Below are 27,081 nucleotides of genomic sequence, written 5' to 3' on the forward strand. Positions count from 1 at the left end.
GCCATCACTCCAAAGTGAGACTAATTTATTGCAACGTAAAAGCGACGGAGCCGAGAGAGCGGCGAAGCAGAGACATCGAGGCCTTGCTTTGTGACTTATAGTATAATGTGGCATAAAGCTGTGGCCAGAGTGACATTGTGTTTTTATTGTACACACATCTCCAAGGCACGTTTTCTCTCCTCAAAGCATTCCAAAGACTTAAAAGGTTGTATCTTCCATTAAGTCTGTTATAGACTTGCGTATGCTTTATTGTCGCAGTCTTGTGTCCTTCAATTCTCAGATTTCTAAACTTGTTTTAACGCACCAATAAGAAATTGTGTTTTTCTCCACTTGGTTTTCTTGTGCATGATTTATGGCTATAAAAATTCAAAAAAAAAGATTGGATGGAACAGGAGTCCTTCTTTCTTTTTCTTTTTAATTTCTAAAAATAATGTAAAATTGGAAAATGAACAAGTTGCCTGAAGAGAATAATTACAATAATGTTCAGTGTATTGTTGAGTTGAAATAATTTATTTTTGTCTTTTGTCGCCGTCTCCAGAACACTGTACCGTGCTGAAGAGAAATCAATGGCATCAGAGATTCAACACTATTAGGCTTCATTTCATATTTTTCAACAAGAGATGCCTAAAAATGTTTATTAAGTCCTAGCTCGCAATACATGAATTATAGCAGATGCCAACATTCCAAAAACAACTACTGTAATTTTCGGACTATAAGGCGCACCTGACTATATGCCACCACCCAACAAATTTGACATGAAAACGGCATTTGTTCATAGATAAGCCGCACTGACTAAATGCCGCAGCTGTCCTCACTATATTATGGGATATTTACACCAAAAGATATTAACCAGTAAAACTTTTTTTGACTGCGACATCATAAGATGTCATAAGACCAAATGAACGACCATTTAATTGCTTCAAGAAGCTTCATTTGGCCATCGCTGCTCCCTTGGAGGAGACCGTCAACTTCTGCTGCCACCTGCTCTAAACACTGTTGTCGTCCAACATGCCTCCTAGCATGAATTGCAGGATAACATATGTAAATAACAATCAAAATTCATGTTCTGTGCTAATTATTTCTTCAGTTACTGTTCAAGTTGTTTCATTAATTGCTATTTGACGGCAGCATCATAAGATGTCATAAGACCAAATGAACCACCATTTCATTGCTTCAAGAAGCTTCATTTGGCCATCGCTGCTCCCTTGGAGTAGACAGTCAACCTCTGCTGTAAACACTTGTCGTCCAACATTCCTCCTAGCATGCATTGCAGCGCTACAGTTGTAAATAACAATCAAAATTCATGTTCTGTGCTAATCATTTCCTCAGATACTGTTCCAGTTATTTCATAAATAGTTAGTTATGGTATTTGATAACACTTTATTGAACAGTAGCCCCATCAAACTGTCATAAGACCATCATAATTATGACATGACACTGCTGTGAGCATTAATGAATACTTATGACCGTTGTCATTTTGTGCCATCTGGCAAATTATCTCACTTTTGAATGGATGTAAATGATCCGAGCTGGACATAAATGGAGTTGGTGACATAATTTTGCCAGATGACACAGCATTCATTCATGCCCACGAGAGTGTCATGTCATACTAATGACGGTCTTATGGCAGTCTTATGACACCACTGTCATTAGTAGAGTGTTTCTGTTAGATTTGAAGCAGGGTTTATGTACAACTAGCTTAGCGAAAAAGAACACGCAGGAAGTTGATGTAGCTTTTGTGGAGGTCAGTAGTTGCTCTCTCCAGTTGTTGTGGTAGCAACTCTCTTTATTTAGGGGCAAACAATAGGATGGGAGGGGCAGGAAAGCAACGTAGAGCATAGAATAGAATACATAGACTACATGGGGGCGACATGGCCCAGAACAAAGGAAAGGCTGGCTAGACAGAAGTTATCCTATCTGGTGACTAACTAAAATAAGGAAAGCATTGATGTTAACTGGATGCACAACAATTCTAACAGTTTCCATATGTGTTTGCAGATTGAGAATCAGGTTAGCCACAGTGGGCGCGTCCAATTGTGCCGGTTCACAGGACCAGCTATTGCAAACTATTGCAAAAAAGTGTGCCGCAGTGTTGTTTTTGGCAGCCATTTTAATTTTCGTATTAGTCTTTTTTTGAATGAAAATACTGATTAGTCTTAGTCATATTTTAGTCATTTCAAAATGTGTTCATCTTCGTCTAGTTTTAGTCGACAATTCTCCAAATGTTTTCATCTCTAAACTTCAAAAGGATTAGTCCATTAATAAATAAATAGATAAATAAAAGGTTTCCAACAATGAACATGACAGACGAGCACATGACTGTAGTCTACAAGGACATCACCATTTTCATGATAATAAACACTCAGCAGGAAAACAGCACATTATTTGCAATTAATTAAACTCATCTGGACACCACAAACCGTATGTAAAATGTTTTCCAAGAGTTTAAGAAGACACAGAGTCACCGCGCTAAATGCTAATGCTAACGCCAACGCTATGCTAACGCTACAAGTTGGTTTAGTGTGTGATGATCACCCAGCATAGACCTCTAAATGCTAAAGCAATATGGCATAACCAAGATAAGAAAACAAAACTTACCTAGCAGCACCTTACACATATATTCACTAAAGGAGCCTGGAATGGGCACAGGCTAGTAAGTATGTGTGTGAGGGTCAGGGGGAGGCAGAGGACATCACATTAGTGACACAACCAAACACTGCTAAATGCGTGCTAACTACAAATGCAATAAGAAATATCACACATTGTGAATTTATGACGGAAACTATGGCGAATTTTCCTTTTGTTCTCGTGTCGTCAGACGACAACATGCATCCATATCGTTATGTTTTAGTCTCCCAAGACACGTTTTCGGCTCATCTTCAAGAAGACACTGTCACCGCGCTAAATGCTAATACTAAAGCGAACAGTATGATAATGCTACAAGTTAGTTTAGTGTGTGATGATCACTCAGCACAGACCTCTATATGCTAAAGCAACATGGCATTGCCAAGATAAGAAAACAAAACTTACCAAGCGGCACCTGACACGTTTCACAAAAGGAGCCTGGAATGGACACATGCTTAGGCCTGTGTGTGTGTGAGTGTGGGGGGACACATGAGAGACATGAGTGACACGACCAAACAATGCAAAATGCGTTCTAACTACACATGCAATAAAAATATCACACATTGTAATTTTTTTACGGAAACCATTTTCAATCCGTTCTAGTGTCGTCAGACGACAACTGACATCCATCTCGTTTTGTTTTAGTCCACCAAGACACGTATTCAGCACATCATCGTGACATCATCGTCATGAAAAACTCGTTCGTTGACAAAATATTTCCGTTATCGTCATTATTGACGAAAACAACACTGATGTGCCGTATACTAGTCCACTAAATATGTTAAATGTTGCAAACTCAAAATCATTGTGACCATGATAATATCATAGTGTAATTTGACCATTGGCTATTGCAGTTAAATTACAAGCACTAGCCTCAACTTTAAATGTAAAATTCCTCAAAATAAAAGATTTTGTTCCTTCTACCTATGAATATGTTAAGATCAATTCAACGCTGCCATTTCTCCGTGAAGGTCTTGGTCAGGTAACGGCTCCAAAAAATGATGACAAGGAACTCAGTTAATTACATCACGTCACACGCAATTCGCAAATTTGAACCCGAAAGTTCCTTGCAAAGCTGCCGCATGCAAAGAGCTGACCAGCACATTGAGAAGTGACCTTCAATATCTGTCTCATTTATAGACTTCTGTTTTTTTTCTTCCTTCCACGGCCACTTTGCTGCTCTACGCCAATTTGCATATTTATCAGAGCTGATCGTACTTTGACATGCTTTCATTTTTTTCTTGTCGCTCGAGATGGAGCAGTAATGTTCCGTAGAGTGCCGCACGGGACAATGGCAGGTGAGAAATATGCCGAGTGGGCATAATTTGAGTTTCTGCTGCTTTCACTCACTCAGTCATTGTCGCAGCTTCCCCTCCCCTGCGTATATTTTTGCTTCACTTTCTCAATTTTTAAACTTCTGGGTTTTTTTGTTGTTGTTGTTTTTGTGTTTTTTACAACACTGCAGTTTAACACCCCTTCACACACCTTAGTCAAAATAGCCTAAGTTCATGTTAAATATGCAGTTTTTCCTTTGTTTTTCTGCTAAAATACAATCTGAACATGACTTGTGCAGACTCAAATAAATGGTTTCCTTTCATAATAACAAAGCACGTGTGCAATTTCATGAGTTCCAAGGCACACGCAGCGGGGGAAAGAATTAATTTACACCAACGCTGACAAACTTGTTTAACTAATCCATTAATCAATAGGAAATTATTCTGCAACTACGATCAAGTTATCGTTAAGATCGTTTATCAAAGAAAAATGTATGCCAGATGCTAATTCCTGCTGTTCGTACTCGTTCTAGTTCTTCCACATGATAAGGATTTAGACCATGTAGGAACACATCATCAAACAACCTACAGAAAAATGTTGGTTCATTTACAATAAACTCAATTTATTCAAAGTACGGTTGATGCCTAAGCCTGAAATTAGTCACACCCAAGTCAAGAGATTTTTTTTCCCCTTTTAATTCAGTTCAGCGGTGAGCTCCTGGAAGGAGTTGCATTAGATATTAATGAGAATATACTCTAATTCTGTTAACCCTGAAGATCAATTTTAGTTAGCAAAAATTAAAGCGATAAACCACACCTTTAAAAATTACCTTCTTGTGAATTTGCGAAAGATGGTTGCTCAAACTATTTTAGTGTGTTAACCGCGAATTTGTCAGACCTCGAAAAATAAAATAATGTTTACATGCAAAAACCTACACCATTTACAAACATGGCCATTTTGTGATGCCAGTCAGGCTAGGTTCATACTGCAGGTCTCAATGCACAATTCCAAATGTTTTGTCATATCTGTTTTTTTGGCGTGCCCGTTCAGACTGCCTTTGTCCATTGAGCCCGTTCCAGTATTACGCATGCGCACTAATTCACAGTCCGACACACGCTGAGCAAGAAGACCCGCATGCGCAAAAGCATCAAAACAAATTACTACACATGCTGGTTGTCATCCGTCATTCCAGGGAGATCATATTTTGATTTCCAAAAAAGAGGACACAAATAACAGACATTAATAATCCCCATTTAGTCTTACATTCAAAGTTTATGTGGATTGATAGAACGCATGCACGCGCGTACATGACGCACACTTAAGCCACTTATGTGTGTGTGTCAGTTTGCCCCGACTCAGCCATGTAAGCAATATTGAAATATTGCTTATTTGGCGCACATAGCAAAAACTGAGAATAATCAGGCTTATATTTTACTTCATTACATTTTTTTTTAACTCATTTGCTCCCAAAAACGTATAAATATCTTCATTTTTAATTGCTTCAGAGTCCCAAATACGTATTTATTCGTCTTTAGCGTTTTTTTTACACACAAAAATACACACTGGGACCGTTTGCTTTGGTCAGATGAGACCTAGATTGAGCTTTTTGGCAACAAACACTCTAAGTGGGTCTGGCGTGCCACGAAAGATGTGCATGCTGAAAAGCACCTCATACCCACTGCGAAGTATGGGGGTGGGGCTGTTTCGCTTCCAAAGGCCCTGGGAACATTGTTAGGGTGCATGACATCATGAATGCTTTGAAATACTAGGACATTTTAAATCAAAATCTGTTGCCCTCCGCCCGAAAGCTGAAGATGGGTCGTCACTGGGTCTTTCAGCAAGACAATGACCCTAAACATATGGCCAAATCTGCACAGAAATGGTTCACCAGACACAAAATCAAGCTCTTCCCGTGGCCATCTCAGTCCCCAGACCTTGTTTTGTTGGCAAAAGGGGGTTGTACAAAGTATTAACACCAGGGGTGCTAATAATTGTGACACACATTATTTGATGTCAAATAATTTTTTTTCTTTATGTGGGATTTTTCCCCACTGAATGAATGCACTTGTATTCATTGAATTTTTTTCTTTTTTTCCATTAGGTCCCATATTATTTGAATTTTTAAAAAAAAATATTTGAAGCTAAAAAACACATCTTTTTCAGGGGTGCCAATAATTATGGAGGGCACTGTATGTATAATTATTATAATCCACCCTCAAACGGAACCAGTCTCAAGAATTTATATTTTTGATAAGTGGGAGAAGATGGATGGATAGATGGATGGATGTTAACCTTTTACATCTAAATATACCGTATAGGCCCGTATACAAGACGTTTTTTTTTTGCATTGAAATAAGGGGTCGTCTTATATTCGCGGTCTAGATATTATACCCATTCATGATGCTAGATGGCGCCAGATATCATTGAAGCGATGTTCTGTCATGAGAGATCTCAGCTACTCTCCCCATTCACGACGCTAGATGGCAAGGATATCATTGAAGCGATGTTCTGTCATGACAGATCTCAGCTACTCTCAAGTTTAACTGGTTTGCATTTTTTATTGCATTTTTTTTCCTTATTCAGATTTGTTTCAAAACTACAGTTACAGTTAGACTTCACTTTGATGGTTAATGCATTTATGTTATTTTTTTTTTTTTTTTATCACAATAGATTGGTTTATTTACATTTCAAAAAACAGAAGCCATTCATTTACAAATGTCATTGCACTTTAGTTTACATATTTATGTTCAGATCTTAAGATTTGAACAAGGCAAAAAAAAAACATGCTTTGACTCTCAAATATATTGTTATAATCATTTGTTTCGGATGTACTGTAATTATTTTCTGTATAAAAATTAATTTGGTGTTCAAAAAGTCTTTTTTCAAACTTGAGTCTTGAAAAAGTGGGGGTCGTCTTATAATCAGGGCCGTCTTATATTCTGGCCAATACGTTGTTTTTTTTTAATTCATGGAATCTTTGCTTAACTTGAGTCTTGAATAAGAGGGGGTCGTCTTATAATCAGGCTTGTCTTATATACGGGCCAATACTATATATTTTTTGTTGTTGTTGATTCTACATAACTTAACGATTTTACGTACTGTATATCTGCGTAAATAACTAGAGAAACTGTCCCATTTTAACTTATTCGGTGCCATTGACAGTAATAGATGTTCAATCGGATTGGATGTGTTATCGCCAGCAATGGCAGTGAAACATGATCACTCAATGCCAACCTTCCCAATTTAAATGGATTGGATGTCTATAGCTGTCAATGGCAGTGAATGAGGTAATACTTTAAACAACCAAAATTTCCACAAGTTATGACGCATTCCAGGCTTATTGTGTATGGCAACAATATCCCTTCATCCCTAGAAACCCCTGGAAACTGATCACGAGTGCCATCTACAGGTCTATCTACAGGTCGGCATATAGTTATGCAGCACTTTGTCTCAATTTAACCTTCACTTTATCCCTTCCCTAGACCAAAACATTACGTATATGCATGTTATTTTCTTTCCTTCTTGCTTCCTGCAGGTCACCTCTGGGTATTGGGTTGCTTATGTAGGAGTGCAACTTCATTTAGTGCTACAATGCTTGGCCGGGCACAGCCAGAAAGCAATGCACCTGACGAGCACATAAACACAAAAACGTCGTGGAGAGAGCATTAGCGAGAGCCCCGAGGAGAGACAGTGACACACACAGACATACAGACAGCGATGTGGGATAAGCAGTGGATCTATTGTAAGCTCCACTCGCCTGCTGCAAGAGATTGTGTTGATGAAGTAGCAAGGGCAACGGAGCCAGTGTGACCAGGAAAGTTGTCACCTGTGGTGCAACATTGTGGGGCCACAAACTTTCTAAAGGTGAAGATGTGTAAAGTTTGATGGTCACCAGTCGGTACAGACCACACATGGAAGTTATGTGATATGTGATCTTTCTGGACTTTTAGGCTACGTTCATACTACAGGTCTTAATGCACGAATCCGATTTTTTCGTATTTTTCCGACTCGAGTGAGGCATTAACTTGACGGTCTGAACATGACAAGTCGCATAGAACGGGACCATTTCAAATCCGATCTGGGTCACTTTCGTATGTGGTCTAAATCCGATCTGGGCCACATTTTTCCAGACTGTCGCGGCGGTCTGAACTGTCCAGTCCCGCAAATCGGATTTAATGCAGCAATTACGTCATCAAATAGCAAGAGAATCGTTACCGTAGCGATGCACCTGTGCGTTATTAGCGCCTAGCTTGCAGTGAACGCGGCTTTTGAGGAAGAGCTGAGCTTGACAACAGTCATAAAAAATAAAAATGGGTTGAGGATAAGCCTGAGAATGCTCAGTTTTCTCTCTGTTCCAAGTGAGCAATATTTCAACATTGCCTCCACGGCCGAGAGTCGGGACAAACTGCCCGTATGTGTGTGTGACGTGCACGGACAGTGCGTGCATGCTATCGATCCATATAAACTTTGAATATTTGCCTAAACGGGGATTATTTATGTCTGTTATTTGTGTCCACCTTTTGAAAAGCAAAATATGATATCCCTGGAAAGACGGATGACGTCTGTCATTTGTTTTGATGGTTCTGCGCATGCGGGTCTTCTTGCTTAGCGGGTGTCGGACTGCGAATTAGTGCGCATGCGTAATACTTGAACGGTCTCAATGGATAAAGGCAGTTTGAACGGGCACGCCAAAAAAACGGATATGACAAAAAATCGGATTCGTGCATTAAGACCTGTAGTATGAACGTAGCCATAGTGTCTCCATCAGTGGAGAAAAAATAGAAGTTACGTCAAGTAATTCGTGCTGGTTGGAACTGATAAGAGAATTGTTAGATAAACTGCCAAACGATTCCATGGAATTGAAACACACGGATCCGGTGCTTTATAGGAGCCGTTTCTCGATTCCCATACCTAGTCCCGCCCAATCCGGGAGTGTTGGCAACCCTATATTTCACTTCAATATTAAATATGCTGTTAACTTGTAGGTACCACTACCATAGATAAGCCATTTTCTGTCATCAATACAAATAATAGACAGGTGGAAATTGGTGAGATTATTCATTTGTTATTTGTTTGTGGTAGCATGCTAGCGGTTAGCCACTAAACCAAGTTTGACTCTGGAGTAATTGTTGGCAGTGTTGTTAATAACGCCTTTAGAGTATAACGGCGTTACTAACGGTGTTATTTTTGTCAGTAGTGAGTAATCTAATTAATTTCATTTCCCATCGTAACAACGCCGTTACCGTTACTGAGGATGTAAAGGCGTGCGTTACTATACGTTACTGCGTTGGTTGAATGACGCGAAAAATGTCTGAGAGACACAGCGAGAACAGAGCCGGAGAGGGGGGGTGGGTTGTGACACCACTGCAAACGCGATGCTAGGTGGCTCGGAGCATTTAGCATAGCATTCACGTTCTTGCTAGCATTAGCATTTAGTGTGGCAAGCATCATGTTAAAGGCGTGGGAGACTTTGTACATTCAGTTCGAGGCGTTCAGGTGGGTAAAATTAATTGAAAATAATGGACTGTTTTCCTGTTCAGTATGCATTATCACCACCAAGTGGGCATAGTGCATCCATGTAGATGCTACAGTATAATAATAATTTGGTTTTGTTTTATTAATAAAAATAGTCACTTGCCCTAAACTTTTCTTGAATGACATATCTGTAAACCGTGTGTGAGCAAAGATAGAAGAGGGAAGAGATTCAAGCCTCACATGCATATTTAAAAATATAGCTATATATATTAGGGGTGTGACGGTACACACAAGTCACGCTTCAGTACAACAGGAAAAGGGATTTTTTTTCTCACAGCATTTGAAAGTTAAAGTTTGTATGAGGGCTGCAGCTATTGAATATTTTAATAATCGAGTATTTGACTGAAAATTCTATCGATTAATCAAGTAGTCGGATAAAACTTTTTTTTTTTTCAGGTAAAGAGCAATTATAAATATACATGAGAAAACAAGACATTTCATCTAATATTGAACTGTTTTCAGTCAATCAATGTCTTCATTTTCAATGTACATTGTTGAAAACAGCCAACAATTGCATCTCAGATGTGACTAGAAAAAAAAACTAATTCACTGCTTTCACTCAAAAAACTTCTAGATCTTAAATAAAAATTTTAAAAAATCTTGTTTCTTACCTAAAACTGTCATTACGCTTGATAACAAACATCGCTTAAAAGTTGTTTTTCCCACATGTTCCAACTGAATTTCCATTTGTGTCAAGCTATTTTTAAGTTCTAGTTAAATTTTAGGTTAGTCTAAACTGTAAGTCCTAATAGGATTTTGAGTTTTTGCAGTGTTCAAAATAAATGTATGATACCAGCTGTATTGGAACACATTGGGGAACAGCGCTACTTGGTGTTTTATCCAGCAATGACTACTGAGCTAAAATTGACAGTTAGCTTTATTATGTTTTTATTTTACACCCTCATCACTCTACAGCACTATGTTTTTACAGATTAAATAACGCAAGATCTCACACCTACACGCCATTCAAACTTCAAAGACATCCTATAACCATATTTCTTTGACTGGTGTAAAAAGGGGCAGGGCGGGGCTGACATGTCATATTTCTTTGACCGGTGTCAAAGGGACGTGGCTTAAGGGCAATAAATCATAATTTTGACACTAGCTGGCTACTATCCCGTTTTGAATCTTCCCCCAGTCCCCCAGAAAATTGAGATTTTAAGCTTTCCAATGATGTATCACACATGCATATCGGAAATTCTGAAACTAGGCCAAATTGAGGGTTTAAGAGCGGAACTTCAAGTCACCTGAGTGTTTTCCGCCGTTTTCTTTTTGTCTTGTTGTTTACAAAAAAAGTTTACATTAAAGTTCTAATAAAAGCCAAGATTTTATCTTTGGATTCATTTATTTTTATGCAAATTTAGTTGTTCGATTAAAGCAATAAATGGTCTACTTTGTGGAATTGCACTTTGCAAGAGGGAATGAAACTTATAGACCCTACCCACCGACGTCACAAAATCACGTGATCGCTGTATTGTTCCGCCCCATTGTCCGTCATTTTGTGTCTGTATTATCAATGGTCTCAATTGATCGAGCAATTTATAATGCATTTCATGGAAGACTTGCTTTCCGATGCCGTAAACTCATTGGATGCGTTGCATAAAAGGCGTTATGTGGAAAAGCTTCAGTTTATCCATTCGCCAGATCCATATTTGATGCCTAAATCGATGTTTTTCGACCCGCTGTCTTCACCGTCTTTGCCTGACATCTGCTAGCTACCCTGATATTTACAACTATCTTGTCCACACAAAATCAGCCTATTCTCACGAAAGTTTGAAAAACTTTAAGAGCTTGGAGGCTTATAAATACTTCGTTGCTGGTTGGGTGGAACAGGTCCTCGTCCACGAAAATTCGGCAGGAATCTATCTTGTGCTTGGAAAGGTGAGTTACGAAATTTTCAATTCAAAATCTTTTGTTCTTGCTAACATCCACTGTCAAGTCTAATGTATTTCATGTCATTTGTCAATGGAGCTAGGGCTTTTAATGTTTATATGGTTTAGCGATAGCACTCTCACTACATACATACGTGTATGTTGTTGGCGATTAGCCTAGCAATGATCTTAATTGTGGTTGTCAGCCCAAAACCCTCTAAATATATATTAAATGCATCTTACCAGATATAAAATGACTACTACATAATTTGGAGCCCAGTTTTCTCGTCGAATTGCAGCAGCCCATCTCGCTCTCCTCACCGGGTCTCTCGGAATCCGGTAGAACTTCAAGTCTCTCCGTCTATCTTCTCTGTTATTGCAACCGACCGCCACACACACCTTCACCATTTTGATTATTAATGTTAACGAGCAGAAAAACACGCCGTAAATAGGAGGAATGTACCTAGCCGTAACAGGTAAACACGATGTGTTGACGGACAATTGGGCGGCACCAGTCAGGAGGGCGGAGTTGTGACGTCACGTGGGTAGGGTCTATTCTGTTACATACAGTATATCATAGATAAATTGTCTTCTGATGAACAACGTATGTATTGTAGCGTCTACAGGGACAACGCCAACTTCCTTATGGTTTTCAATGGTTTATTTACACAGAACATAACTATTGTAGGTTGTAGCCAACCCCAATAGAACAAAAAAACAAAAACAGCCTTTGCGCTTCCGCCAACTCATCCACCCCTCCCTCTCTCACCCAAGTTAGTGGTAGGGAGCCTTTAGGAGCAGCATTTAAAACACAACACATCAACCCAACATTGCAACCTGATGAATCCATGCAATCTGATTCATTAGAGTATCTTAGAATAACTGTAATGTATGCCATGCTTATCATGTTGAAAATTGTATCATTCTGTGGAGGAGACTTGAGTTTGATGTTGCGCTTTTTTTTCTTCCTTATTGAATGCCGCAAAGTGTCCTCACTTTTAGTGTCGAGGAAATGGCCACCCTAGCCCACGTATAAAATTTCTATGTGATAGAATTTCACAGCAGTTGAGCTTCAACAGCGGGCCGGAACCGTGAGCGCTCACATTTAAGGCAAAAGAGCCGAACCTACTCTGTTGCAGCCCCTGAATGGCAAAGCCATTTGTCTCTCTGAAGGGCAAAGAGAAGGAAAAAAACAGCAATAAAATCTGATAGAAACTACTTAAATGGAACAACATTTTTTTTGTTTACAACCTCTCTGAGACGTATATACACACACGTACACACACATGCTGCTCTGATGTTAAATTGCAATTAAAGGGAAGGACAAGTACTTAGCCTTTAGCTAATTAGCATTTTCTCCGCTCAGCAGAAAGAGGCGGGCAAATCAATATGATATTAAGTTTGTGTATAGCAATGAGGCACACATCCACTGGCATCAATTAGCAACAGATTAGGGAAGAAACACTGGCAAGAAAATAGCAACACCTCACAGCTTTCCACTCTTGTTCTTGTTTTTAATTGCATTTGGTTCCAACGTTTTTCTTTAAAAAAAAAAAAAAAAAAAAAAAGACCCGCAGTGGGATTAACCCTATATACTCAACATGGCAGTAATTAAAATACATGAGAAATGAAAAACCATTAAACCATGAATGATTGTCGAGTATATGTATGTGTTAATATGTAAAGTACATGACTTGATTTCCTCACTGCATCAGTATAATATGCTTTTTTTTCTCACTATATTTAATCTTCACTTTTTTCTCATTACTATCCTCACATTTCTTTGATGATGTGTCGCATGGGAGAAATCACACAGCTCCACTGCCTTATTATTCCAAAGCTGAAAAACGTATTTAACTAGTCCATTAATCAACCGGAAATTATTCTGCAACTACCATTAACTTGTCATTAACATCGTTTATCATATTAAAAGAGAGAAAAACAACAAAAAAGGATTCCAGATGCTGATTTGTGCTGTTCCAAGTGTGATCATTTGCTCTTATTCAATATGAAAAGAATTTTGATCATGAAGGAAAATATTTGAATACTCTTTTATGAACTTTTTTCCCCAGCAGCAATTCTCCACAATCCTGAAATCTAATTGTGATTGTGTAACATGATATATTCATTTAATTTCCCATTTTGACTTAAAAACTTTCAAGTTTATCTTAGCCAAAGTTGTTAAAAACTATCTCCAAAATTAGTCACTTTTTGAACATATGCTAACCTTAAAGTGTGTATGACACCAAAAAGCATATTTATTTCATATTTCACGCAGTATTGTATGCTCCTGAATGAAATGGACCGCTTGGATGTGTTTTATTTATTCAATTTTTGAATCCTGCGCCATGACAATAAGTGACTTCCGGCTCCAGTCTCGGGTTTAGGACGAATGCGAATATGACATCACCTGGGTCAGCATCTTACAATACAGCATTGCATTATAGCATGCAGATGAACTGCATTCCGCTGATTTTGCAGATCAATTTGTTTATTTTTCGCATCACGCCAGCCAAACGGCTTCAGGGTTTTGTAGCTGCACCAGGTAGAGGCGTGTGAGCCTTTTTGGGTTTCAAAAAGTTCCCGTTCACCCCAAGATCGGCCAAAACAAGTGTGCGACAACTGTGGGGCTATTAGACTTACGAGGAGGTGAGTAAACATCGTGTTTTGTATGATGTCAAATACTGGGATCATGGCAGACGTTTTTATGCTCCTTGTCCACCGAGACTGCCACTCGGCCGACAACCGGCGGCTTGTTGCACGACCCCACCTGGGAGAGCGCTATACTCTGCTTATTGCCATCGTCCTGTGCCCGTTGTTCTGTCAAATGTTCCACCTCATCAGAAATTGGAACTTTATGTAAAATATAGCCTTGAATACAGCAATTACGAAGTAAACACTACAAACTTTCTTTAAATAAAAGAATATTTACTTACGTTTGATCATGGACGGCCATGTAGAAAAGTTCTCCTCAGACACATCCTGCCTTGTTAGCTGCACACAAGAATTGCACGCTCACTGATTACCTCTTCACCGTGTTTGTAAGCATAAATTTACACCCATATTCGTGTTGACCGTGTGGCAGCTACGCACTCCTCCAACGTCGGCCGGTTTGTCCGACGGTCATTCTCCAGCTGCTTCCCCGCCAGACGAGCTCTCCTGCCCGCAGCAGGGGAGTGACGAGCGGTAACTTGCTCGCCCCCGGGCGGGTTGCCGATCGGTGAAGACAATCAACAACCCCGCCCCCGTGTGATATGATCCAGGCTAGTTTTGTGTGATTTTTTGCTTCGAAAAGTGAAAATAAGACTTTGAGACGTCACTCGGTTCGGGTTAGCATGTCGGCTAGTTGTCACGCCTCCTGGTTTTTTTACGCTCTTCGATGCCGTAGCAGGGAAATGACAAAAGCCAACTAACTCCCGTTGCATAAAATTTCGTTCAGGAGGTGCCAAAAAGTCGACAGTTTTGACCATTATGGAGTAATTTTGCCATGTCCTACTGAATAAATGCATTTTTGATATTTCATATTCCATGTAGCACAAAACTGTTATTTGTCATGACCATACCATTTCTTTAGCAATTGGGGAAAAATACTTGGATAAAAAGAATACCCTGTAAAAATATTGTAGTAGATAGATTGAAACAATGACATTTTGCTTCTCTCTTCGTCGCATTTTCCTCGTTATGAATATTCCCCCTTCGATGGGCAGAATTCTTAATCAGATGAACTCATGACCCTCCATGAGTCCATCCTCCATTTGGGGACACTAGAGCGCTATAAAGGCAGGCGGGGCTAAACAGCAGATTAAAAGACTAATTTTTCTTCATCTGGTCTTTGCCAAATTGTTGTATATAGTTGAATCGTCTCAAAATATTATTCTAATTCACATAATAATGCTATTTAAGACTTTTTATAAACCTGTCATATGCACGTTAAACCCTACTTTAGAACCCTAATCCTTGTTTAACCCTTTAACACTTGGGCCTATTTTGTCTGAATTTGCATGCCTTTGATGATGCCTCTAGATTTCAAAGAAAAATTGTTTACAATGGCCTGGTTTGGTCCCTTTTTTCAGGACACCGTAATTTCAAGGTCCAAATTGTTGTTTTCTGCACTGACCAATTATGATGAACATTTTGGACCTGATTTTTTTGTCAAAATTTGTCATGTTGATGTTCTATTGACAAACCAAACTTGCTTCCCGAACAGTTTTGAAGCCTGGTAATATTTATTCAACTTTTTAGGATAAACATTCAACAGGAAAAAATAGTTTTATATTTGATAATTCAACAGAAACAGCAGGTATGGTCAGAGGTGTTTTTGGCCATTACACATATTATATTCAAAACTGGCTATCAACGGTAGACCAACAGTGCAAAACCCACTCCATAAGTGGCGCCTCGGTCGGCAATTTATTAAAAATGTTTAAGTTTTTTTCCCCCAATACCTGATCGGGACTCAATATCGGAAGATTCTCAAAATCAGGTGACTCGGACTCTGGTGCAAAAATGTGCGATTAGGACATCCCTATTTTAAACCCTACTTTGTATCCCTAGTTTTAAAACCTTACTTTTGCACCCTAACCCTAATTTGAAACCTTGGCCTTAGTTTGAAACCGTACTTTGGAGTTCTAACCCTACAGTAGTTTGAAACCATACTTTGGAGTTCTAACTAGGGTTGTTCCGATCATGTTTTTTTGCTCCCGATCCGATCCCGATCGTTTTAGTTTGAGTATCTGCCAATCCCGATATTTCCCGATCCGATTGCTTTTTTTCTGCTCCCGATTCAATTCCAATCATTCCGGATAATTTTTCCCAATCATATACATTTTGGCAATGCATTAAGAAAAAAATGAATAAAACACAGACGAATATATACATTCAACATACAGTACATAAGTATTGTATTTGTTTATTATGACAATAAATCCTCAAGATGGCATTTACATTATTAACATTCTTTCTGTGAGAGGGATCCATGGAAAGAAAGACTTGTGACTTTGTATATTGAGACTAAATATTGCCATCTAGTGTATTTGTTGAGCTTTCAGTAAATGATACTGTAGCCATGCCCAAATCCATGATGGGAAGTGGAACCATGACTGTGCGTAGTGCTACCAATTCATATATCTTCTCTGCGTTGGGAAATAACATAAGGTGTTAAGGAAAAGATCAATTGCTACCTTGCTTCGCCACATTGCTTCCCATGATATTTCTAATGATAGGAAGAGGGATTGTAAGGCTGTAGCCAATTAAAAAAAGGCTCCAAAGGCTGCCAAAATTCACTCTACTCATTTTATGCTGCCTTTTAGCTCTCTATATAGGTAAAATTACAGATTGAGCGCGACAATGCGTGAGTGGGTCGTGCAACGGATGCATTAATTGCATTAAATATTTTAAATTGATACATTTCTTTAAAAAATTAATTACCGCCGTTATCGCGATAAATTTGATAACCCTACCAGAAGCCTAAACTAAAGACTCTGGATGAGTGTAACATATTTTGTCTGTAACGTTAAATACAATTAGAAAACGATTTAATTTAAAAATATATATTTATATATTTTAAAAAGGCATGGCCGATATTATTTTTGCCGATTCCGATACTTTGAAAATGACGTGATCGGACCCGATCGGGACATTTCTAGTTCTAACCCTACAGTAGTTTAAAACCTTACTTTGAAGCCTAAACTTGAACTTTGAAACACTACTTGGGAACCCTGCCCTTAATTTGAACGCCCTAATTTGAAACCCTAAACTACTTTGAAACTATACTTTGGATCCCTAACCCAAGTTTGAAAATACCAATTTCTACAATGAATGAACCTGTCCATTCTACCAGAACTTCACACATACTGTATTCAAAATCAAAGTGATTCACATGGGAGATCAATTCTTCTAAAATCTTCCCCAAGGTTTCACCCTGAGCTGTGCAGTGTCTACTGTACGATTAAATTCAATAGTCTCTGCTCGGTTTCATATTTGATCCAAGCGTATCTGCTGCAAAAAAGACGAGCCAGGATGGCTTGACCCCAAGTCTATTTCTCTTACAGAATATTAATAGCGATGTTGGCACCAAGGCTGTGAGATGGTAGTTCACCAGAATGCCTTCTTTTCACTCTTTCTGCATCTTAGAACAGCAGAATGGAGGAAAGGAGAAGAAACTGGTGTTCCTCACGGCTCGCGTTCACCCTGGAGAGTCTCCTGCCTCGTTTGTCTGTCAAGGTAAGCCCCCGCTCTCATTTGGAAAGTGATTGAGATGCCGTCGCGCTGCTCTCGGTAGCGTTTGATGAAGTCGACAATTTCATCAGCCAAATGTGCAAGTGAGAAACGCACAGCGGTAAATCGTATTGTAATATTGTGTCTTTGGCATCAAAAGCATCTTGTGACTACAAAGGCAGTACTGGAGGGATGGTGATATTTCAACATAGTAGCTCCATCTTCTGGCCACTTAGGATGTTGATGTTATTGCCTACCAGTGACAACGATAGAGGTCAAATTCATTTACACAGGGAGGACTGGTTGTGAATGCTCATGTTTGGGTGGCAGCCAATGAGCAGAGGTGGTAGTAACGCGTTACATTTACTTTGTTACTCAAGTAAATGTAACAGTAAATGTGTCATGTAAATTTAACAGTAAAAGTAACTTTTGGAGAAAAATTAACTTCTAAGACTCGTTTTACCAAGCCATACTTTTTACTTTTATTTGAGTAGATTTGTGATGAAGAAACGCTACTTTTTCTCCACTACACTAGTCTATGCTCTACTTGTCTTGTGCTACTAATGTAATGAACCATCTGTGGGCATAAACTGTGAGACAAAGACACGAGGAGTAGGCCTGAACGATATTGGAAAAAACTATTGCTGCGATTTTTTTTGGGTTTGCGATACATTGCGATATTATATTGCGATATTAAAAAAAATGTACTTTTTTTTTTTTTCAAGAAATGTTCACAAGATGACTTAAATAGCTGTTTGGAAAGACTTTAGATGACTCACCATCACCACAGTGTACAGTCATCCCTTGTTTTTCGCGGTTAATGGGGACCAGAACCCGCCGCGATGGGTGAAAAACCGCGAAGTAGCCCACCCCCCCATTTAAAAATTTTTTTGTGTGTGTTTTTTGTGCCCAATGTATTTATTCAGATTTAGCATTGGAAAGAGATACATATAAGAATGTCCATGTTTTTTTCTCACTTTCCCCCCCCCAAAGTGATTTTAAAAATGTATATAAATAAATGGTTTTTAAGCACTTCAAATTTCATAATTATGATACGTTTTAAACATAACTGTCCAACCAAATCATTTTTTAACAAGAATAAAGTACTGTAGCAGATAAATGCTTGGCTGTATTAAATGCTTCTGTTTATCTACTTTAGCTGTGACCGTTGAAGTGACATGTAGAAATTTCAAACTCCTCATGATCACTTCTGGCATTTAAATTTCTTCAACGTCCCCACAGTACACACATTACTTCCAGCGCGGCTTCCTTTCAACTGTTTAACAAGTTAAACGATGATTGACAGATGCCCGTGTGAAGTCTGCTTCTTTGGCCAGATCCAAGCCATTGTTGTGCTGCAGTGACTGAGAGGATCAAAAGGCTGGGAGAGGGAGGGTAGGAGGCTGTGCGCAGACCAGAAAGTGAGGCGTATGTGGATCAAAAAAAAGAAAAACTATCGCACGTGCTTGCGATGGGACTATCGCGCACACGCACATCGCGATGGCGATGTTTAAACGATATATCGTTCAGGCTTAACGAGGAGGCTTGTGCTCATTTGGCTCAGACTCCGACCCGCTGTAGCAACAAAAACACCATCGCACCTGTGCACATCATCATACTGTGAAACCCAAATTGAAACGTCATCAACAATAGCCCAATAGGAGAGCAGCATACTGAAGGGGATGGGATGGGAAAGATATATGACCAATAGGGCAGCAGGAGCTTATGGCGCGACATTTAAAAGCAGAAAGTAGGAAGTATATACAGTGATTCCTCGCTACTTCGCGCTTCAAAGTTCGCGCCCTCATCCATCGTGGATTTTTTAATGAGCTATCCCGAGCCAACGTAGTCTCTCTCTCGCTCCCTCCCTCCCTCTCCCTGCTCTTTATTCGTCAGTGCGGCACTGCACTGGAATTCCTTATTAAAGTTAACGATGTTGACAGATGTTTGTGTCCGATCTTGCCTGAGTCACGAGCTTCAAAAGCGATGGGTGCGTCAATCATCATTTAACTTGTTAACCAGTTGCTGTGGCAACTCATTGTTTGTAAGTGAGAGGATTTGAGTGGACTCACTCAATGAAGTGCTGCAAGTGCTGCCTTGGAACCGACATGCGCGGGCGGGGGGATAAGGAAGCCCTTACTGGAATGAATGTGTCTGTGTGGCGACGTTCGAGGCAGTTTTGTGTTCGTGACAATAAACGCCACATGTTAAAAGTGATCGTAAGAAGTTTGTCATTTCCACTTGTCGCAGCCAAGGGAGGTAACAGAAGTTTTTAATAAAGCCAAGCATTTTTCTACTACATTACTTTATTCTTGTTTAAAAATAATTCGGTGGGACAGTAATATGTTTAAAATAATTACATTTGAAGTGCTTCATTTATTTATATATATATATATATATATATATATATATATATATATTTTTTTTTTTTTTTTAATTATACTTTGGGGAAAAAAAGTGAAAAAACATGTCCTATACTATACTAGTATGTATCACTTTCCAATGCTAAATCAGAATAAATACATTGAACACACACCCAAAAAATTTTTTGGGGGGGGGGGTTGAGCTACTTCGTGGTTTTTCACTTATTGCGGCGGGTTCTGGTCCCCATTAACCACGAAAAACGAGGGATCACTGTACGTATCTTTTACTGTTTTTATAGTATTTTCGCCTCTTGTAACCTGAAATTTCTTTCTTAACAAGAGGCAATATTTTCTCGTTTAAACGAGTCGCGACCTGAAAATAACATTCTCTAGAGACGTTTGTAAGTAGAGGTACCACAGTAATGCTTAATTTCTGTAGACTTTTTTTTTTCTCTCACCGGAATTCAATGTTGTTGTTTTTTTGTTGTTGTATTTCTTTGGCTTAAGGTGGTTATGTAATATGTGTTAGTACAGTAAAATAATAACAGTTCATATAAATAACTTTGTGCTGAGAAAAAAATACCATTGTTTAAGAAAAAAAAAAAAAAAAAATCAAACATCTTAAGCAGTTATTCACAATGTTACTCATTATTTGAGTATTCATCATACCAAATACTTTTTTTTACTTGTACATGAGAACATTTTTTGGATGACTACTTTGAGTAAAATTATTTTGAAGTAATGCTACTCTTACTTGAGTCAAATTCTTGGCTACTCTACCCACCTCTGCCAATGACTTAATGATCACAATAGATTTTTTTTTCTGTTTTTTTCACCCCGATATTCACATGCTGTTCATTAGTATTTTTACCATTGCCTTTAAATTGTATGACGATGAAGCTTCTCACAATTTTCGGGATTTTGTGATTACAATTCCAAAACAATGACTTCACACATCTTTTCACATCGGTTAAACTCAATGCCTGCTATCCATAGCAATAGATGTCCAATTACTTTCAACTGGGAGGACTAACTATGAATAATCAAGTTTCAGTACCATAGGCGCCAGTGGATATCCAATCCAATTTGACTAGGAGGGATGGCAGTGAATGATCTGGCAGTCAAAACTGATTGGACGCCTAGCACGGTCGAAAGTAGCTCATGAGTTAAGAGAGGCATTTATTTGGTGGATGGCATCATGATATTTGCAAAATACATTGAACTTAACTCACAAAAAAAGTACATATTTTAGCAAGAATGCAAAACAATTAATGCTTTATCTCTGTAAATGATGAATTTCATCTTTTATTATAATGTGTTCTTTATTCATGAGGTTTCTTGACATACTTGTCTTTCACCATCTGTTGACTCCCATCAGAACCAGAGGTGGGTAGAGTAGCCAAATATTTTACTCAAGTGTAGCGTAACTTCAAAATGATATTACTCAATTAAAAGTAAAAGTAGTCGTCCAAAAAATGTACTGAAGTACAAGTAAAAAAGTATTTGGTGAAAAGAATACTCAAGTAATGAGTAACATTGTGAGTAACTGCTAATATATATATATATATATATATATATATATATATATATATATATATATATATATATTTTTTTTTTTTTTTTACTATTGTATATTTTTCTGAGCACAAAGAAAAAAATCTATATTGAATATTGTTATACGATACTGTTCAATAACCCATTACATAACTAACAACATTAAGCCAAAGAAATACTTTTTTGTTGTTGTTGTAAACTTTGTTTATTGAACCAATATAGTACAAGCAAATGAGGTAACAACATTTGAGCACTCTTCTTTTTTTTCATATTGAAACTAAAAAAAATAATAATAATAAAAAAAAAAAAAAAACAAAGAAAAAACAAACAAAGAGCAATGTATTGTTAATATATGTAGTTGTTTGTGGGGAAAAGAGCACAGACCAAGAAACGGAGAAAAAAAAAAAAACACATATATAGATATATATCCACCTTTATATTGTATAATTTTTCAGGCGTAGTTCAAGAATCCATACAGAGATGACAATTTGTGCTTCTGACATATGCAAAAAACGGGTTCCAAGCGTTCTCAAAGGACGCAGCTGATCCACAGAGCGTCAGTCTTATCCTTTCCAATTTGAGAAAAAAAAGCATCTCCTTGATCCAATATGCTTGCGTAGGTGGAACTGAAGATTTCCACCTCAAAAGAATTAGCCTTCTGGCCAGCAAGGTTGCGAATGCTATGAGGTCCCCCCTCTAAGGAGGTAGACCATGTGCAGCAGGAACCACACCAAACAGAGCAGTCAAGGCATTTGGAGCAATATCTAAAGAAATACATTTAAAAAAATAAATCATTGAATTCCAACGAGAGATTGTTTTTTTAAAGAAATGAAGCATTATTCCTCCAAAAAGCATCACTGCCCTCTGGTGGAGAAAATAGTTCCAAGTTAGAATAGTAATAATAGGTTTTCCGTGGTCAATCAGTGCAAAAAAAACAGAAAGAGGTTAAAATCCGCACTTTTGGGTCATGTTGAGAGCAGTGCTCTATATCAAATACTTCATTATTTACGGTGCTTTAAAGACACCACATGATTTAACAGGCTGGCGTGAAGCTAGAACGGCAAGCTTGCGTCTGATTGGTACAATGGAGTCATGTGATTATTGTTGCGACGTCTCATTGGTGAAGTCGGTAAAGCTACCCCTGTAACACACCAGGCACTCTCTACTCTTAGCATTGCTGGCAGAAAAAAAAAAAAGATAAATTTAATATGTAGAATAAAGGAGGAAAATGAAACGACTCTTGTGTAGCCCAAAGTAGCGGAATAAGAGTAGCATTTTTTTCTTCATAAATCTACTCAAGTAAAAGTATGAAAAAATATGGCTTGGTAAAACTACTCTTAGAAGTACATTTTTCTCCAAAATTTACTCAAGTGTAACGGAGTGCATGTAACACGTTACTACCTACCTCTGATCAGAACAAACTCCAACCAATTCAATGACTTAATGTTCACATGATTGCGTTCGTGTTTAATATTCCTCTATATATCACACCCTGAGATGTGGGATCTGTGTTTGTATATAATATTAGTGCATATAACGTGAGCAACTCATGGCCAAGTGATGCATTGTTTTGGTGCTTGGGCTGAACACTCCAAACTAATAAAGTAGCATGAAACATTTCACACCTTTGGGAAATTCTCTCCTTGAAAGACAATTTCTACTGGATTTTTTTATGACTTTCTGCTCCTGGCCACTCTGCTCTGACTCAGGTGAGGGGGCAGGTTTACTCTTTGTGGCTCTCACTGACTTTTTAAGCATTCATTTGGTTGTTTTCAGCACTGCCTGTTCCATACCATTTGTATCGATTTGGACTCCAGTTGCTGTCAAATTCTACCCACGCACTATCTATCACTCTGATTTTGTTGACTCAAAATTAAATTACGTTGAAGTCTATTTCACTCGAAATACCCTACTCTAAATGCCCTTTCAATCAACTTTTTTTTCATGGAAAGAATATTTACATATTTGAATGGGGTCTTCAACATTATTCGGTTGTATTGGTTTATCTTCTTAAATCATTGAATGTTATTGACAATGATAGACTTTCTTTACATTTTTCTTCTTTCTTCTTTTAGATTTGGAGTTGTCTTCATTTATCATAAATTTTTATTTTTAACAATTTTTTAATTATTTGAATTTATACTACACATTTATTGTATGGTTTAATAAATATGACTCTTTTTTTTTTTTTTTTTTGGTGGTGGTGGTTGACTAAATACTTATTTGCCCTACTGTAATAAAGTACAATAATGGTTAACGTGTAGACACTTGACCCAAAATGCAACGTCCACGTATGTGGATGCCAGGTGTTTGTAGGGTAAGTATTTTTAAATGACTAAAAATAAGCATTTGCCCTATAAAAGATTAAAGAGACAGACAACAACTAGTTTACAGTACAGTAAATGATCTTTATGTGAAAGATGTTTGCTCAAAGTTTTTAAATATGCAGACAATTAATTTCTTAGCTGTTCGGTAATAGAGACGATGTTGAAAGACAAAAAAATGACACCGAAATGATTGCAGCCATTTTGTGACATCAGTTATACGCAATTGTGTTTTTACAATTTCTTAAGCAAGATTCTTTTCGCTAGGATAAAGCTGTCTCTTTAATTCAATCTTGTTCATCTTACGTACCATATTGGCACGAATATAAGACGGTGTTTTTTGCATTAAAATAAGACTGAAAAAGTAGGTGTCGTCTTATATTCGGGGTCTAGACATTATACCCATTTACAACGTTAGTTTGTAGGCTATCGGCTACAGTCAGGTATTATTGGAGCCACCTAGCATCGCGTTTGCAACAGCGTCACAACTCCCTTCCCACCGATAGAGCTCTCTCCTCCGTGACTCCGTGTCTCTCAGACTCTTCTCACGTCATTCAACCAACGTAGTAACGCATAGTAACGCACGCCTTTACATGCTCAGTAACGTTAACGACGTTGCCAAGATGAGAAAAGTATTTTGATTACTCACTACTGAAAAAATAACACCTTTAGTAACTCCATTATACTCTAACGGCGTTATTAACAACACTAAATATAACGCTTCAAAAGAACAATTTTAACGATATCCACCGTTTGCCATCAAAAAAAAAAAAAAAATGATGCTATTCTAGCACCAATCAGCCATTTCAACAACACTCAGTGGTCATTATTGTCCAGGGAGACTACGTCCGATGCTTGATCCCATTACAGAGGAAGAGCTTGCCCTGGGTGTTTTGACTTTGTTTTGATTTCACTGCTTGCCACAGTGTGCACAAGGCTGCTATACTGGAATAAGTGAGTGAATACTTTAAAATATAACTGCACATTTTACATAATTAGCTGCAACATTGCAAGAAAAGGAAGCGAGAGTTGGTGAAAAAAAGTGGGAGTCGTCTTATATTCGGTGTCTAGACATTATACCCATTTACGACGCTAGCTGGCGCCAGATTTCAATTAAGCGAAAGCTGAACTTGAGGAGTAGTGTTCTGTCATGACAGATCTCAGCTACTCTCAAGTTTAACCAGTTTGCATTATTTTATTGCAATGTTTTTCCTTATTCAGATTTGTTTTAAGACTACAGTTAGAGTTAGACCTCACTTTGATGGTTAATGCAGTTATTGCAATTTTGTTGTTTTATCACAATAGATTAGTATATTTACTTTTCAAAAACCAGAAGCCATTCAACCCTAGTTTGCATAATGTTCAGAAATTAAGATTTGAATGAGGCAAAAAACCATGCTTTTTTTCTATCAAATATATTGTTATAATCATTTGTTTCAGATGTACTTTAATTATTTTCTGTATAAAAATTAATTTGGTGTTCAAAAAGTCTTTTTCTCAAACTTGAGTCTTGAAAACGAGGGGGTTGTCTTATAATCAGGGCTGTCTTAGATTCGGGCCAATACGGTGTATGAAATTATTGCTTGCCAATTATTTGGAAACAGGCAGCCAATATCCTTCTTTTTTTTTTAAGTATTTGTGTGTTTGTACTCGAACTTGTGTTTTATAGGTTTGATTGATTTCCTGGTGAGCCAGCATCCGGTAGCTCAGCTCCTAAGAGATTATGTGATCTTCAAAATTGTCCCCATGCTGAATCCAGATGGAGTGTATCTGGGCAACTACAGGTATCCAAACGCATTGTCACAACTACACAAAAGCACAAACACATGAATTCCCTATTTCAATGTGACCGTTAATTAAATACAGCTCCCATATTTCACACTTTTATTTCCTGCTACTTGAGCTAATATCCTCTTAACTCCACCTTCAGGGAGCCTAATGAATTCATAGAACTCACAGCAGTGCATTTGTTGAAATGGTATGCGGCCGTGGGGCTATTCTCTTTGCCCGTCCGCGGTCTCCTCCCTTCTTTCTTTTTAACACCATCGCTGCGGCACTGTGGGCATCCTTCTCCCATCTATTCACTCCTCTTTCCCTTCTTCATAATTGCCTTTTACTTAATGTGCTCAGCCACAGGAATACTAATGTCGAGATAGGTATCGAAATACATATTCTGCGCGTGCGTTTGTGAGTGACATCTAGCGGCTGTAAACTCATGCTGCAGGCTGCAGTGGAAATCTGTCATTGGTCATGATTGGTAGGGCCAAAAGGGCTTTTTCACCCCGTGAGGTCTCTCAAAAGAGAGCTGATAAGCATATTGACAGAAGGTGACGGGGGATAGGCCACAGCCCACCGATCAGGCGTCGCGGGCCCTCATGAACACGCCGTCGACCTGCTGAACGCCACCCAGAGTGGACGGCGATGGATGCATGTAGAGCAAAAGAATCAATGGCAGTTAACCTAGAACGAGTATTTTGTTCACGGCCGGCTGCTCGGCTCATTTGGCTGTGCAGTATCAGTAACTCCCGCACGGCTAACAGCTTCCGTAAATGTCAGCGATACAGAGGAGATACAAGATGACAACAAACAAGGGTAGCTCACAAAGCATCTATAAATACTCATTGCAAGCTGTCGGTAAGGCTTTGGACAGTGTTTGCTAACTTTATTGAGCTGAGGCAGTGAAGGCACATTAAATTATTTGGCCTTCGGGGAAATTTTCAGGAAGAATTGTGAGCCTAAAATGCATTATAACCAGTGTTGCCACAGGTAGTTAAAAAAAAAGTAACAAACAAACAAAAGACAGAAATCAAGCATTATTCTTCAAAAACGCATGAATGCCCTCTAGTGGAGAAAATAGTTCCTAGTTCAGTGGTTCTTAACCTGGGTTCGATCGAACCCCAGGGGTTCGGTGAGTAAGGCTAAGAGGTTCGGCGAAGGTAAAGAAACGTAGAACCCTATTTTCTTACGCTGATTAAATCTAGGCAAAGTGGATTTTTAGATCAGGTTTTGGACCGATTTTTTCCCAATTTACAGGCTTAATCCTTTTCTTTTACTTGCTCGTCCTCGATCTGACGGAAGGAGTAACTGGTTTGCCCAGTGGAAGGTTGACTCACACTTGGTTTGAGGGAATAGAACAGAGCTACGGGCAGCTTGGTCTCAAATTTTGACCCTTTTATAAAACATGCTGTCAAAATGAGAAGAATTTTGAATGGGCGTTTGCTAAATTATTAGCTCGCTAGCTTAGATATATTGGTTTTGAATTTTTTTTTTAATTGCTTTATTATCTTACTCCGAAGGGTTCGGTGAATCCACATGTGA

The 27,081-nt window shown here is 38.4% G+C and overlaps 1 protein-coding gene across 2 annotated transcripts in view; it reads left to right on the plus strand.

Annotated features, from left to right (window-relative positions):
- The window catches only part of agbl4 (AGBL carboxypeptidase 4), a 754,546-nt gene that overhangs the window by 651,696 nt on the left and 75,769 nt on the right, over positions 1-27,081 (plus strand). For both annotated transcript variants that reach the window (XM_057841339.1, XM_057841338.1), the window contains exons 8-9: positions 17,439-17,528; positions 25,433-25,547. In XM_057841339.1, coding sequence (XP_057697322.1) covers positions 17,439-17,528; positions 25,433-25,547 — 205 coding nt within the window. The remainder of the gene's footprint in view (positions 1-17,438; positions 17,529-25,432; positions 25,548-27,081) is intronic.

Source organism: Corythoichthys intestinalis, chromosome 7 (assembly GCF_030265065.1).
Source record: "Corythoichthys intestinalis isolate RoL2023-P3 chromosome 7, ASM3026506v1, whole genome shotgun sequence".
Taxonomy (NCBI): domain Eukaryota; kingdom Metazoa; phylum Chordata; class Actinopteri; order Syngnathiformes; family Syngnathidae; genus Corythoichthys; species Corythoichthys intestinalis.